We start from the raw sequence: 23,138 nt of genomic DNA on the forward strand, positions 1-23,138 counted from the left end.
AATTTTTAGCATTTGATGATCTCAATTCTGGCACCAAAACTCATTCCCATGTTTAAAATACCAGTTTTGTTTGAAAACAACCAAAATTGCATGGTTTGCCTTATTGAGATGATTGGATGCCAAAATTCACCTTTTTACACATAAACATGGAACTTTAAACACAAACACATACTTACATACACAAACATATTTAATCACACAAGATGAAATTAAAGTGCAAAAACATAATTAAAACACTGGGTTGCCTCCCAGGAAGCGCTTGTTTAACGTCACGAGCCTGACACCTGTTTCATTTAAGGTTCATCAAGTTGAATGATTATGGCGAGCCTATCAATCTCACCACCAAGATAGGGCTTCAACCTCTGCCCGTTTACAACCCAGCTCCTTTTAGATTCAGGATCCTCTAGTTCAATGGCTCCATAAGGTCTCACATTCTTGACAAGAAATGGTCCTGACCATTTTGATTTTAGCTTTCCAGGGAATAGCCTCAACCTGGAATTGAACAATAACACTGATTGACCAGGATAAAATTCTCTTTTGAGAATTTTCTTGTCATGATACGCTTTCATCTTTTCCTTGTAGAGCTTAGAGGACTCATAAGTGCTGAGTCTCATTTCTTCCAATTCTTGCAGCTGTAATTTTCTCTTTTCTCCTGCTGCCTTTGGATCAAAATTCAAGAATTTCAAGGCCCAGAATGCCTTGTGCTCCAGTTCAACCGGTAAGTGACATGACTTACCATATACCAGCTGGAATGGGGATAAACCTGTGGGAGATTTATAAGCAGTTCTGTAGGCCCAGAGTGCATCATCCAACTTCATTGACCAATCTTTTCTGGAAGATGCCACAGTCTTCTCTAGAATACGCTTGATTTCCCTGTTTGACACCTCCGCTTGTCCATTGGTCTGTGGATGATAAGGTGATGCAATTTTATGCCGCACTCCATAATGTTCCAAACATTTCTGAAGTTGAGCATTGCAAAAGTGTGAACCACCATCACTAATCAACACTCTTGGAGTACCAAACCTGCAAAAGATGTTCCGCTTGAGAAATTTGATTACAGTTTTGGCATCGGCCTTAGGAGCTGCTATTGCTTCAACCCACTTTGTCACATAATCAACTGCCACCAAAATGTATTCATTTGTGAAAGAAGATGGCAGTGGTCCCACAAAGTCAATTCCCCAACAATCAAAAGCCTCAACCTCTAAAATGATATTCAGTGGCATTTCATGTCTTTTTGAAATTCCCCCTATTCTCTGACAGCTATTGCAGTGTTGCACATATTTGTGTGCGTCTTTGAATAAGGTGGGCCAATAAAATCCAGACTGGAGGACTTTTGCAGCTGTCCTCTCTCCATTAAAATGCCCTCCATATGGGGAACTATGACAGTGCCACAGAATGCTTTTTGCCTCATCATCGGATACACACCTTCTCAACAATTGATCAGCTCCAATTTTGAACAAATGAGGATCATCCCACACATATTGGTGTGCATCTTTCAGGAATTTCCTCTTCTGGTGCCAATTAAAATCTTCAGGTATGACCCCTGCAGCTTTGAAATTGGCCATGTCAGCAAACCATGGCCTTTCTTGCACCATCATCAATTTTTCATCAGGAAACTCCTCCTGCACCTCTGATTGAGTGTTGGTCACCTCAGTATTCACCAATCTAGACAAATGATCAGCTACAAAGTTTTCACTTCCTTTTTTGTCCTTGATCACCAAATCAAATTCCTGCAACAATAAGATCCATCTAATTAGTCTTGGTTTTGAATCAGATTTGGTTAACAAATATTTAATTGCAGCATGATCAGTATATACAGTGACAGATGAACCAATCAAATATGCTCTAAATTTTTCCAATGCATAAACTATAGCTAGCAATTCCTTTTCAGTTGTTGCATAATTAATTTGAGCTTCATTAAGGACTTTGCTAGCATAGTGTATAGCATGAAAAACTTTGGATTTTCTCTGTCCTAAAACTGCTCCTATGGCATAGTCACTTGCATCACACATTAACTCAAAGTCTAAATTCCAATCAGGAGCAATTATCACAGGAGCTGAAACCAATTTCTGTTTTAACAATTCAAATGCATGCAAACATTCAACATCAAAATTAAAGGGTGTATCCTTGTTGAGCAGATTGCTGAGTGGTTTGGCAATTCTGGAGAAATCTTTGATGAATCGTCTGTAGAACCCAACATGGCCTAGAAAACTCTTGATACCCTTTACGTTTTTGGGTGGTGGCAGCTTTTCAATGATCTCCACTTTAGCTTTATCAACTTCAATACCTTTAGCAGAGATTTTGTGACCCAACACCACACCTTCAGTTACCATAAAATGGCACTTTTCCCAATTCAAAACCAGATTAGTATCAACACACCGCTTCAGTACGGTGTTTAAGTTTTCCAGGCATTGATCAAATGAAACCCCAAATACAGAGAAGTCGTCCATAAAGACTTCTATGCATTTTTCCACCAAGTCCGAGAAAATTGCAAGCATGCATCGTTGAAAGGTTGCTGGTGCGTTACACAATCCAAACGACATTTTCCTGTAAGCAAACACACCAAAAGGACAAGTAAAAGCAGTTTTTTCTTGGTCTTCTAGATCCACTGCAATTTGATTATAACCAGAATATCCATCCAGAAAACAATAGAAAGCTTGCCCTGCTAACCTTTCTAGCATTTGATCCATGAAAGGTAAAGGAAAATGATCTTTCCTAGTGGCCTGATTTAATTTTCTATAATCTATACACATTCTCCAACCTGTGACTGTTCTAGTAGGAATTAATTCATTTTTATCATTACAAATAACAGTCATACCTCCTTTTTTTGGAACTACCTGGACCGGGCTGACCCAGGCACTGTCGGAGATTGGATAGATCATACCTGCATCAAGTAACTTCATTACTTCTTTCTTGACCACCTCTTTCATGGTTGGATTCAATCGCCGCTGAGGCTGTGCTACAGGCTTGTAGTCTTGCTCCATATGAAGTCTGTGCATACAGTAGGATGGACTAATTCCTTTAAGATCAAATAAAGTCCAACCTATTGCACCCTCGTTGGCTTTAAGAACTGAAATCAACTTTTCTTCTTCAGAAGCCGTTAAAGCACTACTGATCACCACTGGTTTGTTACCTCCATCTGCAAGAAAAACGTATTTTAAATGAGGAGGTAATACCTTTAGCTCCAGCTTCTGACTTTCAGTTCTATTTTCTTGCTGCAATTTCTCAAGTTGTATATCATTTGATTCAATTTCTTTTGCTGAATTCAGATGTGTCCTGTATTCATCAACTTCCTTTTCTTCATCTTCCTCCAGATCATCAGCAGCACCAATCAAAGCTTTTTCCAATGGGCTTGCCTTTGTCAATTGCTTCCTGGATGATAGAAAAATTTCATCTATCACATCCATCCTGAAGCATTGTTGCTTGTCCTTCGGGTGCTGCATTGCTTCAAATACATTAAAGTTGACTTCATCATCTTGCACCCTGACCTTTAATTTGCCATCATCGACGTCAATAATGACCTTGGCCGTCTTCATGAAAGGTCTTCCCAGTATTAGAGGAATTTCAGTGTCTTCCTCAATATCCATTACTACAAAATCAACTGGGAACATGAATTTGTCAACCTTAACCAAGACATCCTCTGCCACACCATAGGGATACTTCATGGATCTGTCAGCTAGCTGTAATGTCATCCTTGTAGGCCTCACTTCCAGATCTCCTATTCTTTTTAGCATAGACAAAGGCATCAGATTTATACTGGCACCCAGATCAAGCAATGCCTTTCCCACTGGTACTGTCCCGATTGTAACTGGAATAGTGAAGCTCCCAGGGTCTTTAGATTTCTGAGGTAATGAATTCTGAATTATAGCACTACACCCTGCTTCAAGCTCCACTGTCTCTTCAGAGAATCTTCTCTTTTTTGTTAGGAGCTCTTTCATGAATTTTGCATATGTCGGCATCTGCTCCATAGCTTCCACAAAAGGGATGTTAATCTGCAGTCGCTTGAAAATGTCCATGAATCTTGCAAACTGCCTTTCCTTGTCTTTTTTGGAGGGATTTTGAGGGTATGGTAGGCTCTTCAACTGAGGCACTTGTTTCTCACCCTTCTCCCTCTTTTTCTCCTCACTTTTATTTTTTCTTCCTTTTCTTCTCTCTTATTTACAAACTCTCTTTTATTTTGTCCTTCCTCTCCCTCACACTCATTTTTTTCATTCTCTCTCTCTTTTTCCTCCAACACCTCCTCCTCTACACCCAGGTTGTCTGCAATCCCTCTTCCCACAACTTTACCACTTCGGGTGGTAATAGATTTACAATGCTCCTTGGGATTAGTCTGTGTGTTGGCTGAAAATTGACTTGTCTGCTGATCTGATAATTGTTTCGCCAACTGTCCAACCTGTGTTTCGAGATTTCTGATTGAAGCTTCTGTATTTTTCTGATTATTCAAAGAAGCTTGCATAAACTTTTCTAAAGTATCCTCCAGTTTAGATGTTCTGTCATGCACCGAAGGATAATGTTGTTGTTGTTGTTGATAAGGAGGTTGTCTGTTTGAAGGACCAGCATCTTGCTTCCATCCAAAATTCTGATTTGGATTGTTTCTCCACCCCTGTGAAAAGTTGTTATTGTTGGAGAAATTTCCTGGTCTTCCTTGGTTGCTCACATATTGAACTTCTCCTTGTGAGCTACTCTGATAAGAACAATGACCATTTGGATGATCTCCTCCACAGAAGTCACATCTCATAGGTTGTTGACTAGGAGAAGATTGCACAACTTGCAACTGCTCTGGTAATTTAGACATTTGCTTCGTCAGTGCTTCAATCTGTTGAGTCAGAATCTTATTCTGAGCTAAGATCGCATCTGTAGTACTAAGATCAAGCACTCCCTTTCTCTGAACAGTCTGCCTATTATGCTGAGCTTGATGATCTGTGGATGCTAATGCCTCAATGATTCTTGTTGCTTGCTCCGCATCTACACTCATCATTGTTCCACCTGCTGCTGCATCTAATATCATCTTGGTGTCAGGCCTCAGACCATTACAGAATATGTTCAACTGAGCAATATCCTCAAATCCGTGATTTGGGCATTTCCTCAATAAGGAATTGAACCGCTCCCAAGCTTCACAGAATGGTTCATCTGGTCCTTGCCTAAACGTTGAAATATCAGCTTTGGCTTTGATGTAGCGAGATGGTGGAAAGAATCTGTTCAAAAATTTCTCCTCAACATCCTTCCAGCTATTCAAACTCTGATTTGGATGTGACTTAAGCCATTCCTTTGCTTTACCTGCCAAAGAAAAAGGAAACAACTGCATGTATACATGCTCAAGATCTCCTTCTTGAAAGCCCATGGTTCCTATCAATTCATAGAATGTAGAGAGATGAGTGTATGGATCTTCATTATCCATTCCAGTGAATTGATGAGAACTGATCAAGCTGAGGAAAGCTGGCTTCATCTCCAGAGTTTTAGTGGTGGATGGTATTGCTATGCTAGAAAAATATCTCGGCCCTTGTTGCATAGCATAGTCTCCAAGTGTCTTCCTGGCTGGAGCTGGTCTCTGATTCTCCATGTTTTCTGATTGAGGTGTGATGGAAGTACTGGAAGATTCTTCCCTTGTCTTTCCTTGCTTCTTTTTGCTTTTGCCTCTGTTCCTTCTAGCTGTCTTTTCTATCTCCGGGTCAAATGCTAATCGATCTTCAGGAACCTGACCTCTTAAGAGCATAAATCAAACAGCTCAAGCAAGGATTAGTACAAAGGGAAAATTTAATAAGCTATCTAATAAAGAAAAATATATACAAAGCTGGATGAGATAACTAGAAATTTCAAAAGAACACCGTTCCCCGGCAATGGCGCCAAAAATACTTGTTGGTCTCTTGGCAAGCGTACCAAAAGTCAACTGTAGTATAATGATTTGAAGTAAGAGTGTCGAACCCACGAGGAACGGATTCAGTTAAAATAATTAATTATCTCGATCAGCATATATATACAAAGATTTTAAATTTGATTTGACATTAACTTTTGCATAAAATTAATACAGTAAAAGAGGAAAAGTTTAGAAAAATACAGTAAAAGAAACTGGGATTGAATTTAATCTATCTCCCTTGTCTGTAATCTTGATGAATATAATATATATAACATCTGAAAATACCAATATTGATGCACACTCAAAAAATCATTTATACCGATCCCTCGCGTATAAAATTCATAAGATTAGTTTCCTGAATATTGATTCCTCACATATTCAACAAACTATCCAGCATTACGATCGGGTATTAAAAGCAATTGATATATTGAGATCTATTCCTAGCATCACAGTATATCAAGTATCATCGTTCAAATCAGATTTTCAGAAATACTTTCCAGTCAGATCTAAAAATCAAAATCAAAACATCTATTGATCAGATAGAAGTAAGCATTAAGAGTAGAACAACAATACCAATACTGAGTAAAACAGAAATGCTATATATAAATATCACCAGATTACATCCAAGTTCGAGTAGATTACATTCAATCCCACGGAGAAGATTAGCCACTCATGGTAGCCAACAAAATCCTATGAGCTAAGAAGAAGAAGAAGAAAATGAGAACTCTGTGATGCTCCTGGTATCAGCTCTGCAGCACGGACCTCTTCTCTCCCAAAATTCCAAGCTTCCCTTGCAGTTCTGAACCTCCAAACTATATATACAGCCCGAACTCTCGCTTGGGCTACTGAATCTCGCTTGGGCGAGATAGAGTACTTCAGCATGAAGGAAGGGTCTCGCTTGGGCCACTCATTCTCGCTTAGGCGAGATAGATTTCTTCACGTTGAAGGAATGTCTCGCTTGGGCGACCATGTTCTTGCTTAGGCGAGAACTGAAAAACTGGCATGGCTTCTTCACGAAATCTCGCTTAAGCGAGATCAAGCTCGCTTGAGCGAGAAAGGCGGCAAGTGTCTCGCTTAGGCGAGAAGACTTTAACTTTTGGGCGAGCTTGTCCTAGCTTGAGCGAAACACCTTAGTTCTGAGCGACCTGTAGCAGATTTTCCTCCTTTTCTTCTCTATTTCTTGCTTTCTCCTTCACTCTTCTTGAGTTCTCTTTAATCTCTCCTGAAAAACACACAAAATAGGATCAAATGGTTTCTTTAATTCAAAACTTGGAAGCATGTGATTGAAACTTAGATTTAGGGAGAATCAATATGAATTGAACACAAATTTAAAGTATAAGTGCCAGAGTTTGTTATGAATCTTTACTGTATTTTGGCACTTATCACTCATGCTCTGATTTGGTGGCTTTCGTGCTCTGGTTCCTCGTGTGTTGTCACTCTTGTGGTGGCTCGCTCGTCGTTGGTTGAGATCGTTCTCCTCGTTTAGGGTTTTGGTGAAGCATAGTGCAGGCAAGCTTGGTGGTACATGATTTCATGTGTTCATGGTGGTAGATTTGCTTTAGGCACGGTGGAGCTTGTGTTCTAAATGGTTGTGCTAAAAGTGCGATGGCAACACTTTTCAAGGATGCTCGTGATGCAAATATGTTCGCAATGCAATGATTTCACATTGGTGAAGCTTGTTTTCGCTCCGATTGTTAATGTTTAGAGAATATGACAACAATGACGTCTTCTCTTTTGAAAGCAAACACCGCTTCCAAGCAGAACCTGACAAGTTGTTCTTTTGTGTGTAAGAAAAGAAGAAGAAGAAGAAGAAAAACGCGAACTATGAGGAAGTACATTTCGATTTGGAGAAGGATGAGTTAGATTGCGAATTGATGTTAGACGAGGAAATTAAGGAAGGGCTTGATAGCATCATATGTAGGAGCAAAGTGGAAGGTGTTGATTATGGCTTTTATATTGATTGTTATTTAACCGGTATAGAAAGTTTTTATACCCCTAATTTAATATTGATTCCAGAACTGGTATAAAATGTCTTTTTTAACCGGTATAGAAAGGCTTTTCTTAACTAGTGGTTATATGTGACTAGGTAGGATTTTGCAATTTACAACTTAATTTGAAAGCTATATTGATGAAGGATTATCTTGTTCCTTTTTAAGATGATTGAATATGGTGTGACTTGAATAAGAAAGCTAAGTGAAATCCCCACTGGACATTAAGATAGCAAGCTATCTAGATGTGAAGGTTCCTTTCTCAAAGCTCAAGAGAAGAAGATGATGGATTGATTCAAAATGAAAAGGAAATGGAAAGCACATAAACCATATAAAACCAAGAACAATTAAAGGAAGAAGAACACATAAAATGGAAAGGAAAGAAATGGTAAAAATGTGAGAAGCACGCCACTACAAGGCTAGGCTAGAAGCCATGGCAACCTTGAAGATGAGTGGATGTGTGCCGCCACTTGCTATGCAAGATAAGGCTTAAAAGTATTCACTCCCAAGGGAGGAAACTCTCACAAATGGTTGAGACACAAGAGTGTTTTTACTTCAAAATGTTCAACCCTTTTACATGTCTAAGAGCACCCCTTATATAGAAGAGTTTAGGGGCCTCTAAGCAAATAAAATATACCCAAGGATATCTCTACAAAAACCTAACCCTAGCTTCTAGAAGCTAGGTCAAATAAGGTTACAAAAATGAGAGACAAAAGAGCACTATGGTGTGTGCAAGGCTAATTTCGTTCTAGCACAAAAAGAGACAAAGAATGTGTCTCATATGTCTCCAAAAAGTGGCCAAAGTGTGCTAAAAACAAAGGAGACCAAAGATACATAGGTACACTTGCTTCATGGCTTTTACTTTATGCTTTATGCCTTTGCTTTACTCTCTCCTCCACATCATTTATGCTCCCCAATCACCATGCGCCACCTAGCATTGCTTTCTTACTCCTAATTAACCTACCAAGCAAATAAACATAGATTAGCATGTTGGCTTAAGTCAAGTCAACTATAGTCAACAAGTCAAACCTAGTCAAAGGTCAACAAGTCAACTAAAGTTGATTCAACTAAGCCAACTTAGGGAATAAAAAAAAAACACAAATGAAAGGGATGAAGGATTAGTGAACTTCCTTTCTAAACATGCTTAGTCTTCTTAAGCATGTGCCTTCATCCTTGGTTGGGGTCAATCCTTCATCATATATTGTAACCTATAATTGTTTGATCGACTACTAAAGTAGAGTATATGACTCTGAATAAGACAAATGAGAGAATTTAGATGAACTGTCTTTGTAGCTCTATAATGTTCCAATTTATGTTCCTATCTACTATCTGGATATACCAAGAAAGATGTACAATCTAATGAGGCTACTACGAACTATTTACTCATGGGTGGAGCAAGTTCTTCTATTCTAGTTCATGGTTTCTCTTGGCTATATGGTTCATCTAGGAGAGAGATCGAGCTTCAAGAAATAGTGAATGGTCTTATCAATACACAAATGTATAACTTCCCTGGAATTGGGTTTAAGCTTTCCCTAACACCAGTGCATTAAAGAGTTTTGGCCATGGTTATTTTGGCTATGTGACTTCAGTTATACACCCGAGGCATATCAGGACGAGGTAAAAAAAGGATAGTTTTTGTAACATCCCGACCGGATATTACGAATTTAAATAATAAAATAAAGAAATAATAAATAAACTTCATTTATTGAAATATCATTTCCCAAAAACGCGGGAAATTTAAAACTATATTTCTTCACAAAGTAGATCAAAATCCATACTTATAAAACTCAATTACAATATCAAAGTCTAATAATATAAAAGTTTACAATTTATTTAAAAACTATAAAACTTAAAACTCTGATAAATCTTTTCTTCCATATAGCCCACACTCTGGCTCTATGCCTCACCAGATTCACCTGCAACATCATCTGCTCCTGTGTATTGCGTACACGATCATCGCCAAACACAAGCAAATAGGGTGAGCTAACAGTATATAAAACATATACAGATCGGATATAATAACACACAAACATCAAAGGAACTCCATCCTTTGATTCCAACACCCATGGCCACCACCATTTTATCCATGATCTACGTCTTTAGATGAATACCTCTAGATGTCTTACTGCCTCACCTACAAGCCATAACTTTTAAAACACGTGCGAGAACCAGCTATAGACAATACTCTGTAACACTAGGTGGAGTTCCCAATAGGAACATAGTTCGTAACGTCCCAAGACTACCAAACTCGTTAGCCACAAACTAAGGAGGGCAATCTATCTGGACCCATTCGTACGATCAACAACTCACATACTCACACCGGCAACACTCACAAACCCGAGCCACAACTCAAAAGATGTCATTCTGAGTCACAACTCAAGGAATGCCACGTGTTTAACCCTTATCCCGAGCCATGACTCAAGGGATACGTTCCGAGCCATAACTCAAGGAACACCAGCAAGTCAACCTTTAAGGTATCACCAAAGCATTGTAGATCACGCACATCAAAGCAAACAATCGCTCTGCATTTGCATTATCACCTGACGCTGCTCCTGAGTCACCAAGTAAAATTTACTTCTAGACCGCCTGGCGGGGGACAGGTGTCGTCAGGCGCCAAGCACCTTTGATGCCACTATTTTCGCAGTATCGCCTTGAGGGACGAACCTCACCGCCAGGCGCCACGCGCTCCAGAGCTCCACTGATTTGGTAGCTTTCTCCTGGTGGGTCAATTACCACCGATAAGCGCTACAGCAGTACTTGCGCATTACTGGTTTTTAAGCACTCATACAGCTTACAACCCCAAACCTAGGCATCAAAGCCCATAACACTTTCCACCAAGTGATTTCGTAAGTGATTTCTTAAATATGGTTCACTTTCTATTCAAATTTACCAATCCAATTGTACAAATACTAGACTCGCATAATTTCATGTGGTCTTATTCCCAGTGTGCCATCACCAAATCCTACTACATACACTCCAACCTTTCCTTCTATATAACCTCAATCTCGAACCAACTACCAATAATAGGTTCATCATGCTCAAGCTTATAAATATATCTCAAGTACACTTAGCCAGCTCCGTGGAGACAATTTCCTTCTTACATTGCAATATGCCTAATCTAGTTATTTCATGTTTAAATTGTAACACCTACTGCACTATCATGGTCGTCTCTTCCCAATAATAATCACATAAATTCATACCACTAATTTACACATATCATCACCAAAGACATTTGATCCAACTACTCCTTCCAACTCCACAGGTAGCAATAACCTGATACACCAGAATCCCAGAACCATCAGTAATTCTCGCAGCCACGCAAAAATAAATGTCTATGCGCTAGCGCCTGGCGGCAGGTCCCGTGCCACCAAGCGGTGCATGCATTTCTAGGCAACCTAAAATGGCTCCACACCTGCGAAGGCTTCCAAATTTCCCAAGTTTTTCCTTTCTCTGCCTATTTCTATCAATTCTCACACGGTTTAACTTATACTCATACTAGTGCACAACCCACACACATTCATTAACAATTTCCAGTACAATTCAACCACTGATTAGTCTCGTAACATCAAAACCACAAATTTCCAAACCTTAAAAGAATAATCATACAATTTCATCCAATTTAACCTCCAATCACATGTAACTCAATGACGTATGACATATAATCATTCACCAACATTTAGAACTTCCTTTTTCTCCGATTATAATCATCCCAGAAAACCCCAAAACACCAAGAATCGAGCCAAAACAGCCCGTGTTTCCTAGCGGTAGTTCATCACCGCCAGTCAGTTCAAACAAAACCCAAAAACTAAGTGAATCAGGCATGCGTCGCTTGACGGTCAGGATCATACCGCTAGGTGGTTCCTCTTGAGGAACCCAAAGTTACGCAATAAGGATGAGTCGTTTGGCGGCAATTCATCACCCGCCAAGCGGTTTTTGGAAAATCCAGAAAACACAAAATATACACAAATTGGGCAGAGTATATGCATCCAATCATCATACATTTCATGCAATTAACAATACGAAATAAAAAGTACGGTTCCAGCTCCCCTAACCTGGATATCTCTATTCAAAAGACAATGCTAGAGTTTCCTTTTGAGGTTAGCATGTGACTCCCTTTGATTAGCTCCAATCCTCTCCAATTGGCCTCCAAATTCTCCCTCACACACAAATTCCAGCACAGATTATTGTTCTAACTCAAGAAGGCTTCTCTCTCTCTCACTAGTTTTCCCTTAATCCCAATTACAACCCTACTTTTAATTGGTTTAATGGCTAAAACGAAAATTAACATTACACTCACTTGACTTGAACCTAAGTCCTTTCATAACAACCAAGTACTCTCAACCATTTGAACTAGTATTTTTCCACATCACAAAAATTAACATTTAATGTCATAAAGGCTCCCACTACCCGCATTTATTAATTAATTATTTATTTAATTAATTAAATTTCATAGTTCTTACTGTCTTATTATCTCGGTTGGAAACTGAAGCAGAAAGGTCCACGTTAGACTTCGGTTCTATAGAACCAAAGCATAATACCCTTTAAAGTTAAAATAATTATAAATTAAAGGACCTACTACCTCAATTATAGATAAAATTGAGGCAGAATAGTGCTCTAGTGCATCAATCATGGAGAAAACCAGGGTAGAATAGTAATAAAAAACAAACTAGTGCATCAATCATGGAGAAAACTAGGGTAGAACAGTAATAAAAAACAAAAAATATTAAATATGAAATCTAAAAAGGTATTAGGCCTTAGTTATGACTAAAACCGAGGCTGAATCTCCTATTTATGCTTCGCTTGGTCTCAACCAAAGCATAAAGTGGATTTTTTTTAAAATACAATTTTTGTTTTTGTTACTTCCAACACATTAAACTTGCAAACAGACCAGCAATAATCTAGAAAGCCAATTAGAAACAAAATATAGTCTTAAAACCAAAATGAGGCAAAATACTTAATATACTATTAAATACAAGATCTTATCCTTACAACATACAAATGTACTAAATACTATTGTACATCTATATAATGTACATTGCACAAGTTATTCTTAAATATTTAATGGACTTGGCAGAGATTGGTATAATAGTATCGAATTTCTACACACAAGACAATAATTTAATTAGTATATAAACCAAGACAAAATTGCAGATAAGTATTTGATATAGTGAAATTATTACCGTTTCTCAACTATTTGTGATACGAGCACAAACAATAGTTGACATCCATTACATTACATAATAACCACACTCATATGAGCTGATTTGTTTATTACACTGCAATCAAAGCACAATTATAAATAATTAAGAAAGAAAATAAATCGAACAATTATAAGATTGTAGACCAAAATACCAAACCTAGCCTTTTAGCCTTAGTAGTTGATTTTCCTAACAACATGTTATATCCAACAATTGAACTATTAAAAAAGTAATGTTTTAGGATACACTTATATAAGAAAGAAAGTTCATAAAATTAAGGTTCTTACCAATCTATAGCTTGCTTGAGATGGTTAGGGAGATCGTGTCCTTTAATTTGTCTTCTTCAAGTCAATCTTCCATGGTGGAATCCACAATATTTTTAGTTCGGGAAACAATTGGGAAGTTTATTAATTTCCTATTTCATGTTCATGTCGTATAACTTCGAAGAAAAATAAGGTGGACATCAAATGTTCGTATCAAAATTTTATCGAATGATCCGAGGTGGGAGGAGCTTGATGTTGACGTGTGTCTGAGCTTCTCATCGTTAAAAGGTGAAAGTCCATCTACAAAGACTCTGACGCTCAAGTCAGTAAGAGATATTTGAATATAGAATGAATTCCAGTTAAATTACTCTCTGTGATAGGTAAAATAATAACAAATTCGATCAACTCAAGATATAACAACAAATTTACAAGATTAACAAATTAATAACTATATTTAGTTTATTATATCATACATTTTATTTATATTATTATAAATATCAACTTTTCGTGATTTTAAAGATATTAATTTATCATACCGATCTCGCGACTAGATCTTATGTTTAGCGACCCATTTTAAGTTTATATATAACAATATATAAAGAGGATTCCCCTTTTTGTGTCCATATTTCAAAATACCAATTCTACCCTTTAAATATAATAATTTTTTAATTTTTTAAAAATTGACCGTTACTTTTACAATTTTTTTATAAATTCGGCTATTTCTGCTTCTTCTTCTCTTCTTATTTATTTATCAATGATTATTCTTTCATCTGTTCTGATATATTTCACTTTATTTTTAATAAATATAATTTTAGTTTATATAACAACTTAAGAATATTACAATATTATTACCTACTAATATAATATTACGCATATTTACAAAATATATACACACAAGTGCGATACCACATGTGTTTATGTAGTAAATAATAATGTAAATTGAAGTCGAGTATGTAAACCTGAGTAATAGCGACAATCAAACGAATCTTCAAGTTTTAATTCATTTACCCCTCTTTGGTGTTTTAATTGTCATAGTTCCCTTCATAACTTTTTGCCACGAATTTATAGAACTTGTTATCCACTCATGCATTAAAAGTTTTGTTAAACATACCTTATCTCTCCTTTTTTTCTTCACCTCACTCATGATTAAAATGCTAAGAGAAAAATTGAGTTAAGAAAATCAGTCAAATTACATTTAACATACTCATATTTCACTCATTTAAACTTTCTTAAGAAATAATTAAAAGAGGAACATAAGAATTTTCTCTTTCTTTTTTCCTAATCAAAATAAGATCAATTGTAGTGTTATAGCTATAAAGAGGAAATACGAACTAATTGAAACTTATTTTTTTAATTTTGTTTGCGTTGCAGTATACAATGTGCAGCAAGAGATTGACTACCAAGAATGTATTTATTTTCAATTTTTTCTTATAATTATTTTAAAACTGGACTCTTTCCAAAAAAAAAAAAAATCTCTTGTCTGTCATAATTCCTTTTAGCAAATAAAATAGTAAAAGAAAAATCCAAAAAAAAAGTAAAATAACCAAGACAGTTAACAGAAAAAAGTGGAAGAAATAAAAAACAATAATGGAAAAATATACTTTTAGAGAATGAATAAATAGGAAACAAAGCATAAATAACATTTTATTTCAAAAATTGTAACTAATATATATATATATATATATATATATATATATATATTTATAAATCCTATTTTTGATAATAAAATAATAAAACAGGATACATTATGTCCTATTTTATTTTTACAATTTTACTCTTTTAATTATTATTTTTAAATTTAAATAATTATTTATAATAAAAAATTATTTTCCAGTTTTTCATCTTAATAAATATTTTTTTAATTCAAATAATTACTGATTATAAAAGAATTATTTAATATTTTTAATTTTAGTAACTACAATTTTAAACTTAAATAATTATTTATAATATAAAAACTATTTACATAGTATTATTTTTTTAATTTTTTATTTCAATAACTAAACTTTATTTCATCTATAATCTTTAGGTATTTATAAATATTCAAAAAAATGTGATATAGTATCCTTGTTTATCTTAGCCTATAACTATATATGGAAAAAGATACACCCTCTTTTGTTCTTTCCAAGTTTATCATGTTAATTTTTAATTTTTAAATTTAAATAATTATTGATAATAAAAAATTATTTTCAGGTTATCATTTTAGCAAGATCTTTTTTTAGTTCAAATAATTACTCATGGTAAGAGAATTATTTAATCTTTTTATGATTTTAGTAACTACTTTTTTAAATTTAAATAATTATTTACACAATATTACTTTTAATATATTTTATTAATAACTAAAATTGATTTTATCTATAATTATCTTTATCTTTTGTTTTTTCAATTTTTTCTTTCTAATTACTACTTTTAAAGACTGAAAATTTATAAATATTTAAAAAGTGTGTACATGCGCAACAATGTCTATGTTTATGCTCGTATAAAATATGTGGATATATTTTAAAATTAAATTTAATTACTAATTTAATATCAAATGGTAACAAATAGATCAGTCTTTAAAAATAGATGACTAATTGAATCAAAATTTTAAATAGTTTGACTAAATTAATTTTTTTTTAAATTTAAATCTTTTAAGTAATTAAAGGATCAAATTAAACTTTTTAAAAGGAATAAAAGACTAAGTTAATCAAAATACTAAATCACTATTAAGCCTAAATAAATCTAGTAAGAGGTTATAAACTTTTTGATGCTCAATTTGTTTTCTTGAGTTAATTGCATTTATCTTCAAATTATAAAGATGTGATTGTTCTTAGATTGAACTCTATCGTAGTTAAACTTTCTTTAGTTTGCACTTAATGAATAATTTTGATTCCTAACATAAAATTTCTTTAAGTTTCTAAAATGAAAATATTTTAACCTAACATAATATTTCCCATCTAATTGCTAATAAAACAATTAACATTTTTTTCTTATGATAATAATAAAATGTATAACTAAAAGCTATTATTAATTTTTTTTATATAAATAAGTAATCAATCCTGTTATATAATGTACACAGCGACATTTTTTGTTAGAAATAATAAGAATTAAAACTACACATTTATAAAAATTTAGGACCAATATTATACTTAAAAGTTTTTATTTTTATTTGACTTTATCCTCACTTGGGACAGTTTAAGTAGTACAATTTAGAACTTATAATATAAGCACTTTCAAATATCTGATCGCGTGGCCTAATGGATAAGGCGCTCGCCTCCGGAGCGGGAGATTGTGGGTTCGAGTCCCATCGCGATCGCTTTCTTTTTTAAATATTTTATATATATAAATAAAGGGAATTTTCAATTTAATCTACATACTTTTTCCCAATTTAAATAATTTTTATTAATTTTCTTTTTTAAATAACTGTTTTTTTAAATTTAGCAATTTTTTATTTAGCTGTTTGTTTAAACTTAATCATTTTTTTATTATAAAACTATATACAAACTATTCATTACAAACTATTCATGTGATTTTCTTTAAGTAAATGAAAACGATTATAGATCATAAATATATAAAGGTTAAATCATTATAGTGTTTCTATTTTCGTAGAGAAATCTCAAGTAAATCTCTTTCTTTTTTTTGTCTCAAGTTCCTATTTGAAGAGATTTGTTGCAATTAGGTCTTTTGTGTTAGTAATGCACTAACCGCGTTAATTATGTGTTATGTGTCGACTCATGGTTTTTTTATTTTTATTTTTTTTAATTAAAAAAATACCACGTGCCAAGTTGACGTTGTGCCACGTGGCAGAGACAGTATAATGTGGCAGTGACAATGTCACGTGTCACGATTGAATGTGAAAATTCTTGATTTAATCCTGTATTCTTTACTTTATTTCAATTGAGTCTCAATTTTTTTTAAACTAAAGCAATATCATCCTTATCTAAATTGATACCAAATTTCATTTTTATATAAATTTTACAATAGTAATTTTATTATAATTGATATTTTTAACCAAATTAAGTTTATTTAAATTTATATTTTGCATTGAACTTTAAATATATTTATTTAAAATTTTACATCTCAATTTATAAAGTTGTTACTTTTAAACCAACTTTAACACTTATCTAGAAATTATTGATATATAAATATTTGAAAAAAATATTTAAATAAAGTTCAATATAAAATATAAACTTAATATTGCTAAAAATATTATAGTGACATTTATATAAAGCTTAAATTTTGTCTTAATTTGAATAGGGATCAATTATTTTAGTTTAAAAAATATTGGAGCCAAATTGAGACAAAATAACAAATACAGGGACTAAATTAAGAATTTTCACATTTAATAGTGAACGTGACACTGTTACTACCACATCACACTACCCTTTGCCACATGACACAACGTCAACTTGACACGTGACAATTTTTTTAAATTATAAAAAAATTAAAGTTAAAAAAATTAAAAAACCACGAGCTGACACGTGACACATAGTTAACGTTGTTAGTGTATTTTTAACGAAAATGACCCAATTGTAGCAACTTTCCCAAAATAGGGACCTAATTGAGACAAAAAAAGAAGAATTAGACTTACTTGAGATTTCCCTACAAAAATGGGGACCAATAGATGTAAAACAATTAAGGATCTTTAGAATTTAGGATTCTCACACGATAAAACATAATAGAGCACTAACATTGATCCATAAGAGATCCTGTGAATATGTGTTCTTCAATTTGTATTCTTTTGTGTGCTCTTGAACCACCGTTTCCCAATCTATCTCTTTGCCTTTATTTCTCTTCTCACACGTTCTTGATGGGTTACTATGAAAAAAACCTTATGGCCAGAGACAAAACCCCAATCCCTTCTATAAACCAACGTCCATCAAGTTTGTTTTTATTTTATCTTTATTTTATTTTATTATCACTTCTCATAATAATAACCAATAGGTCTTTAGATTTTATTAAATCATAATTGGGCCCATCATAATATTTCAAATGAGTCACTAATAGAATTAATTCGTCAATTAATTCTAACATTCTCTCACTTGACTCATATGATGTCATAACATTATGTGATTTAATACATAAACATAATGCGCATTAAAAGACATTGCATAGATTGGTTCCATCATTATTCATAATTAAAGATATAGAATAATAAGAGTCATGGTCGTCACACATCATTTGGTCGACATGATCCCTTCCATGTACTACTATATCATCCCTTTCTCCTTAATATAACCTTAAAAACGAGAAGTTCATAATGGGTTCAAACATAATGTCATTTTACAAAGCAATAACATAACATAATTTGTTTTCTTCATCATAATTTGCATGCATAAACATAAAGAAGAAAACACAGATTTCATAAACTTATACGTTAGGGAGCTCAGAGTGTCACATAAACATTAATAACATTAACAATCAACATTTAACATTCACTAGTAGACATAATGTTCATATTCTTTACATGGCCAACATACAATTTGGGTGGTAACCCTTCTGTTAAAGGGTCAACATTCATAAGATCTGTGCTAATATGTTCTATTGACACTCTACGTTTCTGAACCTCTTCTTTAACGACAAAGTATTTCAACTCCATATGCTTAACACCTTTGGAATACTTGTCGTTTTTAGAAAAGAAGACTGTTGCGAAATTATCATAATAAATTTTCAGCGGCTTGGAAATACTGTTGACTACTCCAAGTTTTGAAATAAAGTTCCGCAACCAATTAGCCTGAATTGTGACCTCAAAGAATGCCACAAATTCAGCTTATGTGGTGGATGCAACAATGACAGACCCCTTCGCACTTTTCCATGAAATCGCTACTCCAGCTAAAAGATACACATAACCAAATGTAGACTTTCTTGTATCCACACAGCCGATAAAGTCTGAATCTGTATAACCTATCACCTCAAGGTGATAAGATTTTCTATAAGTAAGCATGTGATTCTTTGTTCCATGTAGGTATCTTAAAACTTTCTTTGCAGTTTTCCAATGCTCCAGTCCTGGATTACTTTGGTATCTACCAAGCATACTAACTGCAAAGCTAATATCTGGCCTCGTACAGGTTTGAGCATACATCAAACTTCCAACAACAGATGCATAAAGAATATTTTCCATCTGTTTCTATTCCATATCATTCTTTGGACATTGCATGAGACTAAACTTATCTCCTTTCTGTATTGGAACAAGAGATGCTGAATATTTATCCATTCTGAATCTCTCTAAAACTTTATTAATATATGCATTCTGAGATAAACCTAACAGTCCTTGTGATCTATCACAGAATATTTCTATTCCTATCACATAATATGCGTCACCCATATCTTTCATTTCAAACTTATTAGAGAGAAACATCTTAGTCTCACTTAATAGACCAAGATCATTAGTCGCAAGCAATATATCATCAACATACAGAATCAGAAATATAAACTTACTCCTACTGACCTTCAGATATATACACCGATCAACGGTATTTTCCTTAAATCCAAAGGACACAGTAGTATCATTGAACTTAAGATACCATTGTCGAGAAGCTTGCTTAAGTCCATATCTCGATCTCTTAAGTTTACATACCATGTATTCCTTTCCTTCTTCAGTGAACCCCACCGGTTGGTCCATATAAACATCCTCTTCTAAATCCCTATTCAGAAAAGCAGTTTTAACATCTATTTGATGCAACTCAAGATTATAATAAGCTACTAATGCCATGATAATTCTAAAAGAATCTTTCTTAGAAACAGGCGAAAATGTTTCCTTATAGTCAATGCCATCTTTCTGAGTAAAACCTTTGGCAACAAGTCAGTCCTTGTAATGTTCAATATTGCCTTGAGAGTCACGCTTAGTCTTAAAGACCCATTTACACCTAACTCTCTTGCATCCTTTTGGCAATTCCACAAGGTCCCATACGTCATTATGTGCCATTGATTTAAGCTCATCTTTCATGGCATCTAATCACTTATCAGAATTATCACCATTAATGACTTCTGAAAAAGAAATTGGATCATTATCAATACTTAAGTCATTTTCTGACTCTTGTAGATAAACCACATAGTCATTCGAAATAGCAGACTTTCTATCTTTGTGAGATCTTCTTAATACTATTTCTTGTGGTTGTTCTACTATTGATTCATTGTTAACCTCAGGATCATTAATTTATTGTTCTTCTTGATTGTTGTGAGTTTCTACAACATGTGGAACAATAACTCTTGATAAAGAAGTACTAGCTAAAGGAACTTGTACTCTAACTTCCTTAATCTCCACATTTCGTGAAGCTTCACTCCCACTGGTTTCACCGTTCTCAATGAACCGAGCATTTCCAGTTTCAACAATTATTTTAGTATGGGTAGGACAGTAAAACATATACCCTTTTGATTTTTCTAGATAACCAATGAAATATCCACTGATTGTTCTTTCATCCAGTTTCTTTTCTTGCGGATTGTATATTCTTACTTCTGCCTGACAATCCCAAACATGCAAATGTCTCAAATTGGGTTTCCTACTCGTCCACAACTCAAAATGATTCTTTTGAACAACTTTACTAGGAACCCTATTCAACAAATACATGGTAGTCTTTAAAGCATACATCCACAATGATACATGTAAACATGAATTACTTAACATACTCATAACCATATCCAGTAAGGTTCGATTACGCCTTTTTGATAAACCATTTTGTTGTGGTGTGCTTGGCATTGTGTATTGAGCACAAACATGTTTCTCAAGGAACTTAGCGAACGGACCAGGGTGTTGTCCACTTTCATCATATCTTGCATAATACTCACCACCTCTATCAGACCTTACGATTTTCACTTTTTTGTCTAATTGCCTTTCTACTTCATTTATATAAACTTCCAAGACATTCACTAATTGAGATTTCTCATGCAGTAGATAAACATGTCCATAACGCGAAAAATCATCAATAAAGGTGATAAAGTACCTCTCTTTATTGAAAGAATTTACATCAAACAGACCACATATATCGGTGTGTATGATTTCAAGAAGTTGAATGCTTCTCGTGGTTCCTTTCTTTGTGTATTTTGTTTGTTTGCCTTTAATACAATCCACACACATTCAGATCAGTAAAATCTAAATCTAGAAGGATTTCATTCTTTACTAATCTTTGCATTCTTTCTTTGAAAATATGTCCTAAACGTTTATGCCACAAGTAAGCAGATTGTTCATCCACTAAACTACGTTTAGTGCCAACATTGTGATGCAAAGTCATAAGAGTTTCAACATATAAATTATCCAAATTCAATTTATATAAACCATCATAAAGTGTACCAAATCTAATCATAAAAGTACACTTAAACAAACTGAAACAACCATTCCCAAACTTAAAAGAGTATCTAACAACATGAAGCTTAGATAAAGAAATTAAATTCCTAGTGATACTAGGTACATAAAAAGTATCCATAAGGTCTAAGTGATATCTAATGTCGAGGATTAGACGATAAGTCCCGACCGCTTCCACTGGAACTTTCTCTTTATTGCCCATGAAGAAAAACTTCTCATTTGGGTTTATGGTTCGGGTTGTAAGAAATCCATGCATCACATTAGAAACATGAGTTGTACATCCAGAATCAATCCACCACGTATTATGGGGAACTTCAGTTAAGTTTGATTCAAAACATACGTAAACATTATGCTCACCTTTCTTTTCGAACCAAACTCTACGCTTTATGCAGTCCTTCTGGAAATGTCTAGACTTCCCGCAGAAATGACATTTGTCATTTTTTTTTCTGGATTTTGGTTGAGGACTCGTCAATCTTCAGTGGTCCTTTATCCTTTCCATGTTTCTTAGTAACTTTCTTTCCAACAGCTCCTTGATTCTTCACATATTGAATAGAGTGGCTTCCTAAGTTCTTCAGTCGGGTCTCCTCCTGAACTAGCATACTGTGGAATTCATGCACATTCCACTTGTCTTTCATGGTGTTGTAGTTCATCTAGAATGGACCATACTCAGACAATAACGAGTTTAGAATGAACTGCACGAGAAAACCTTCATCCACTGTCATTCCTAGATACTTAAGTCTTGCTGCGATATTTGTCATCTGGATCACATGCTCATGCATAGTACGCGAACCGTCAAACTTCATAGTGGTCAACGTATTCATCAGTGTCCCAGCGAGAGATTTATCAGCAGTTTAGAAGCGCTCTTCCATAAATTTCATAAATTCTTTTGCGTTATCGGTTTTAGGAATAGCTGAATTTATATTGCTTGCTATGCTCATTCTCATAAACATTAAGCAAATTATGTTTGATCTTTCCCTAGCTTTGTAATGGGCCTTCCCTTCATTGCTACTGGCATCCGTGATAGCAACCAGCTTTTCAACTTGAAAAACTAGATCAAGATCCTACGCACCTAAGTGAAATTGGACTTGCTCACTCCAGTCAGGGAAATTCAACCCATTAAAGACTAGAACAGACGTAGCATGCGAGTGTAAAGATACCAGAAGAAAGATTGTAATTAATACATGCCTAACATTAATGCTTTGAGTCATAAAACTAAACGTAAAAAATAGATTCAGACATAAACAATCATTCTATGCATACTAATGTTCTCCTTTGGGAGATCCAATAATACACAAACATAAGCATAATGATGCTAATCATATTATAACATAATTGATAATTAAAATATGCATCAACTAGAATCACCTACTACCTTTGGGTATATAAATAAAACTAGTGACACATACAAAATTATCTACAATCATGCTCATTAATTATAAGAACAATTAATCAACCTTTGGGCGATTCTGAAATGCCTTATAATTAATGAATTTCAATTAACCCATAAATTTAATTATTCATAAATTAGCATTCATACTAAGGGTAATTGAAATAAAAAAC

The 23,138-nt window shown here is 34.3% G+C and overlaps 1 protein-coding gene and 2 non-coding genes across 3 annotated transcripts; 2 read left to right on the forward strand and 1 right to left on the reverse strand.

Moving 5' to 3' along the window:
- Positions 1-293: 293 nt before the first annotated feature.
- Positions 294-11,843, reverse strand: LOC114170122. Its single transcript, XM_028055609.1, has 7 exons — positions 11,691-11,843; positions 11,255-11,337; positions 11,043-11,115; positions 4,167-5,695; positions 3,877-4,125; positions 1,407-2,991; positions 294-902 (listed from the first exon to the last, which is right to left on the reverse strand). The coding sequence occupies exons 1-7, from the start codon at positions 11,841-11,843 to the stop codon at positions 294-296; spliced, it is 4,281 nt and encodes a 1,426-aa protein (XP_027911410.1).
- LOC114170904 lies at positions 5,064-5,170 on the forward strand. Its single transcript, XR_003601258.1, has one exon. It is a non-coding gene; the product is annotated as a small nucleolar RNA R71 (small nucleolar RNA).
- Positions 11,844-16,522: 4,679 nt separating the features above from the next.
- On the forward strand, positions 16,523-16,595 carry TRNAR-CCG. The gene has a single exon. It is a non-coding gene; the product is annotated as a tRNA-Arg (tRNA).
- The last annotated feature ends 6,543 nt before the right edge of the window (positions 16,596-23,138 follow it).

Source organism: Vigna unguiculata, chromosome 11, assembly GCF_004118075.2.
Source record: "Vigna unguiculata cultivar IT97K-499-35 chromosome 11, ASM411807v1, whole genome shotgun sequence".
NCBI lineage: Eukaryota > Viridiplantae > Streptophyta > Magnoliopsida > Fabales > Fabaceae > Vigna > Vigna unguiculata.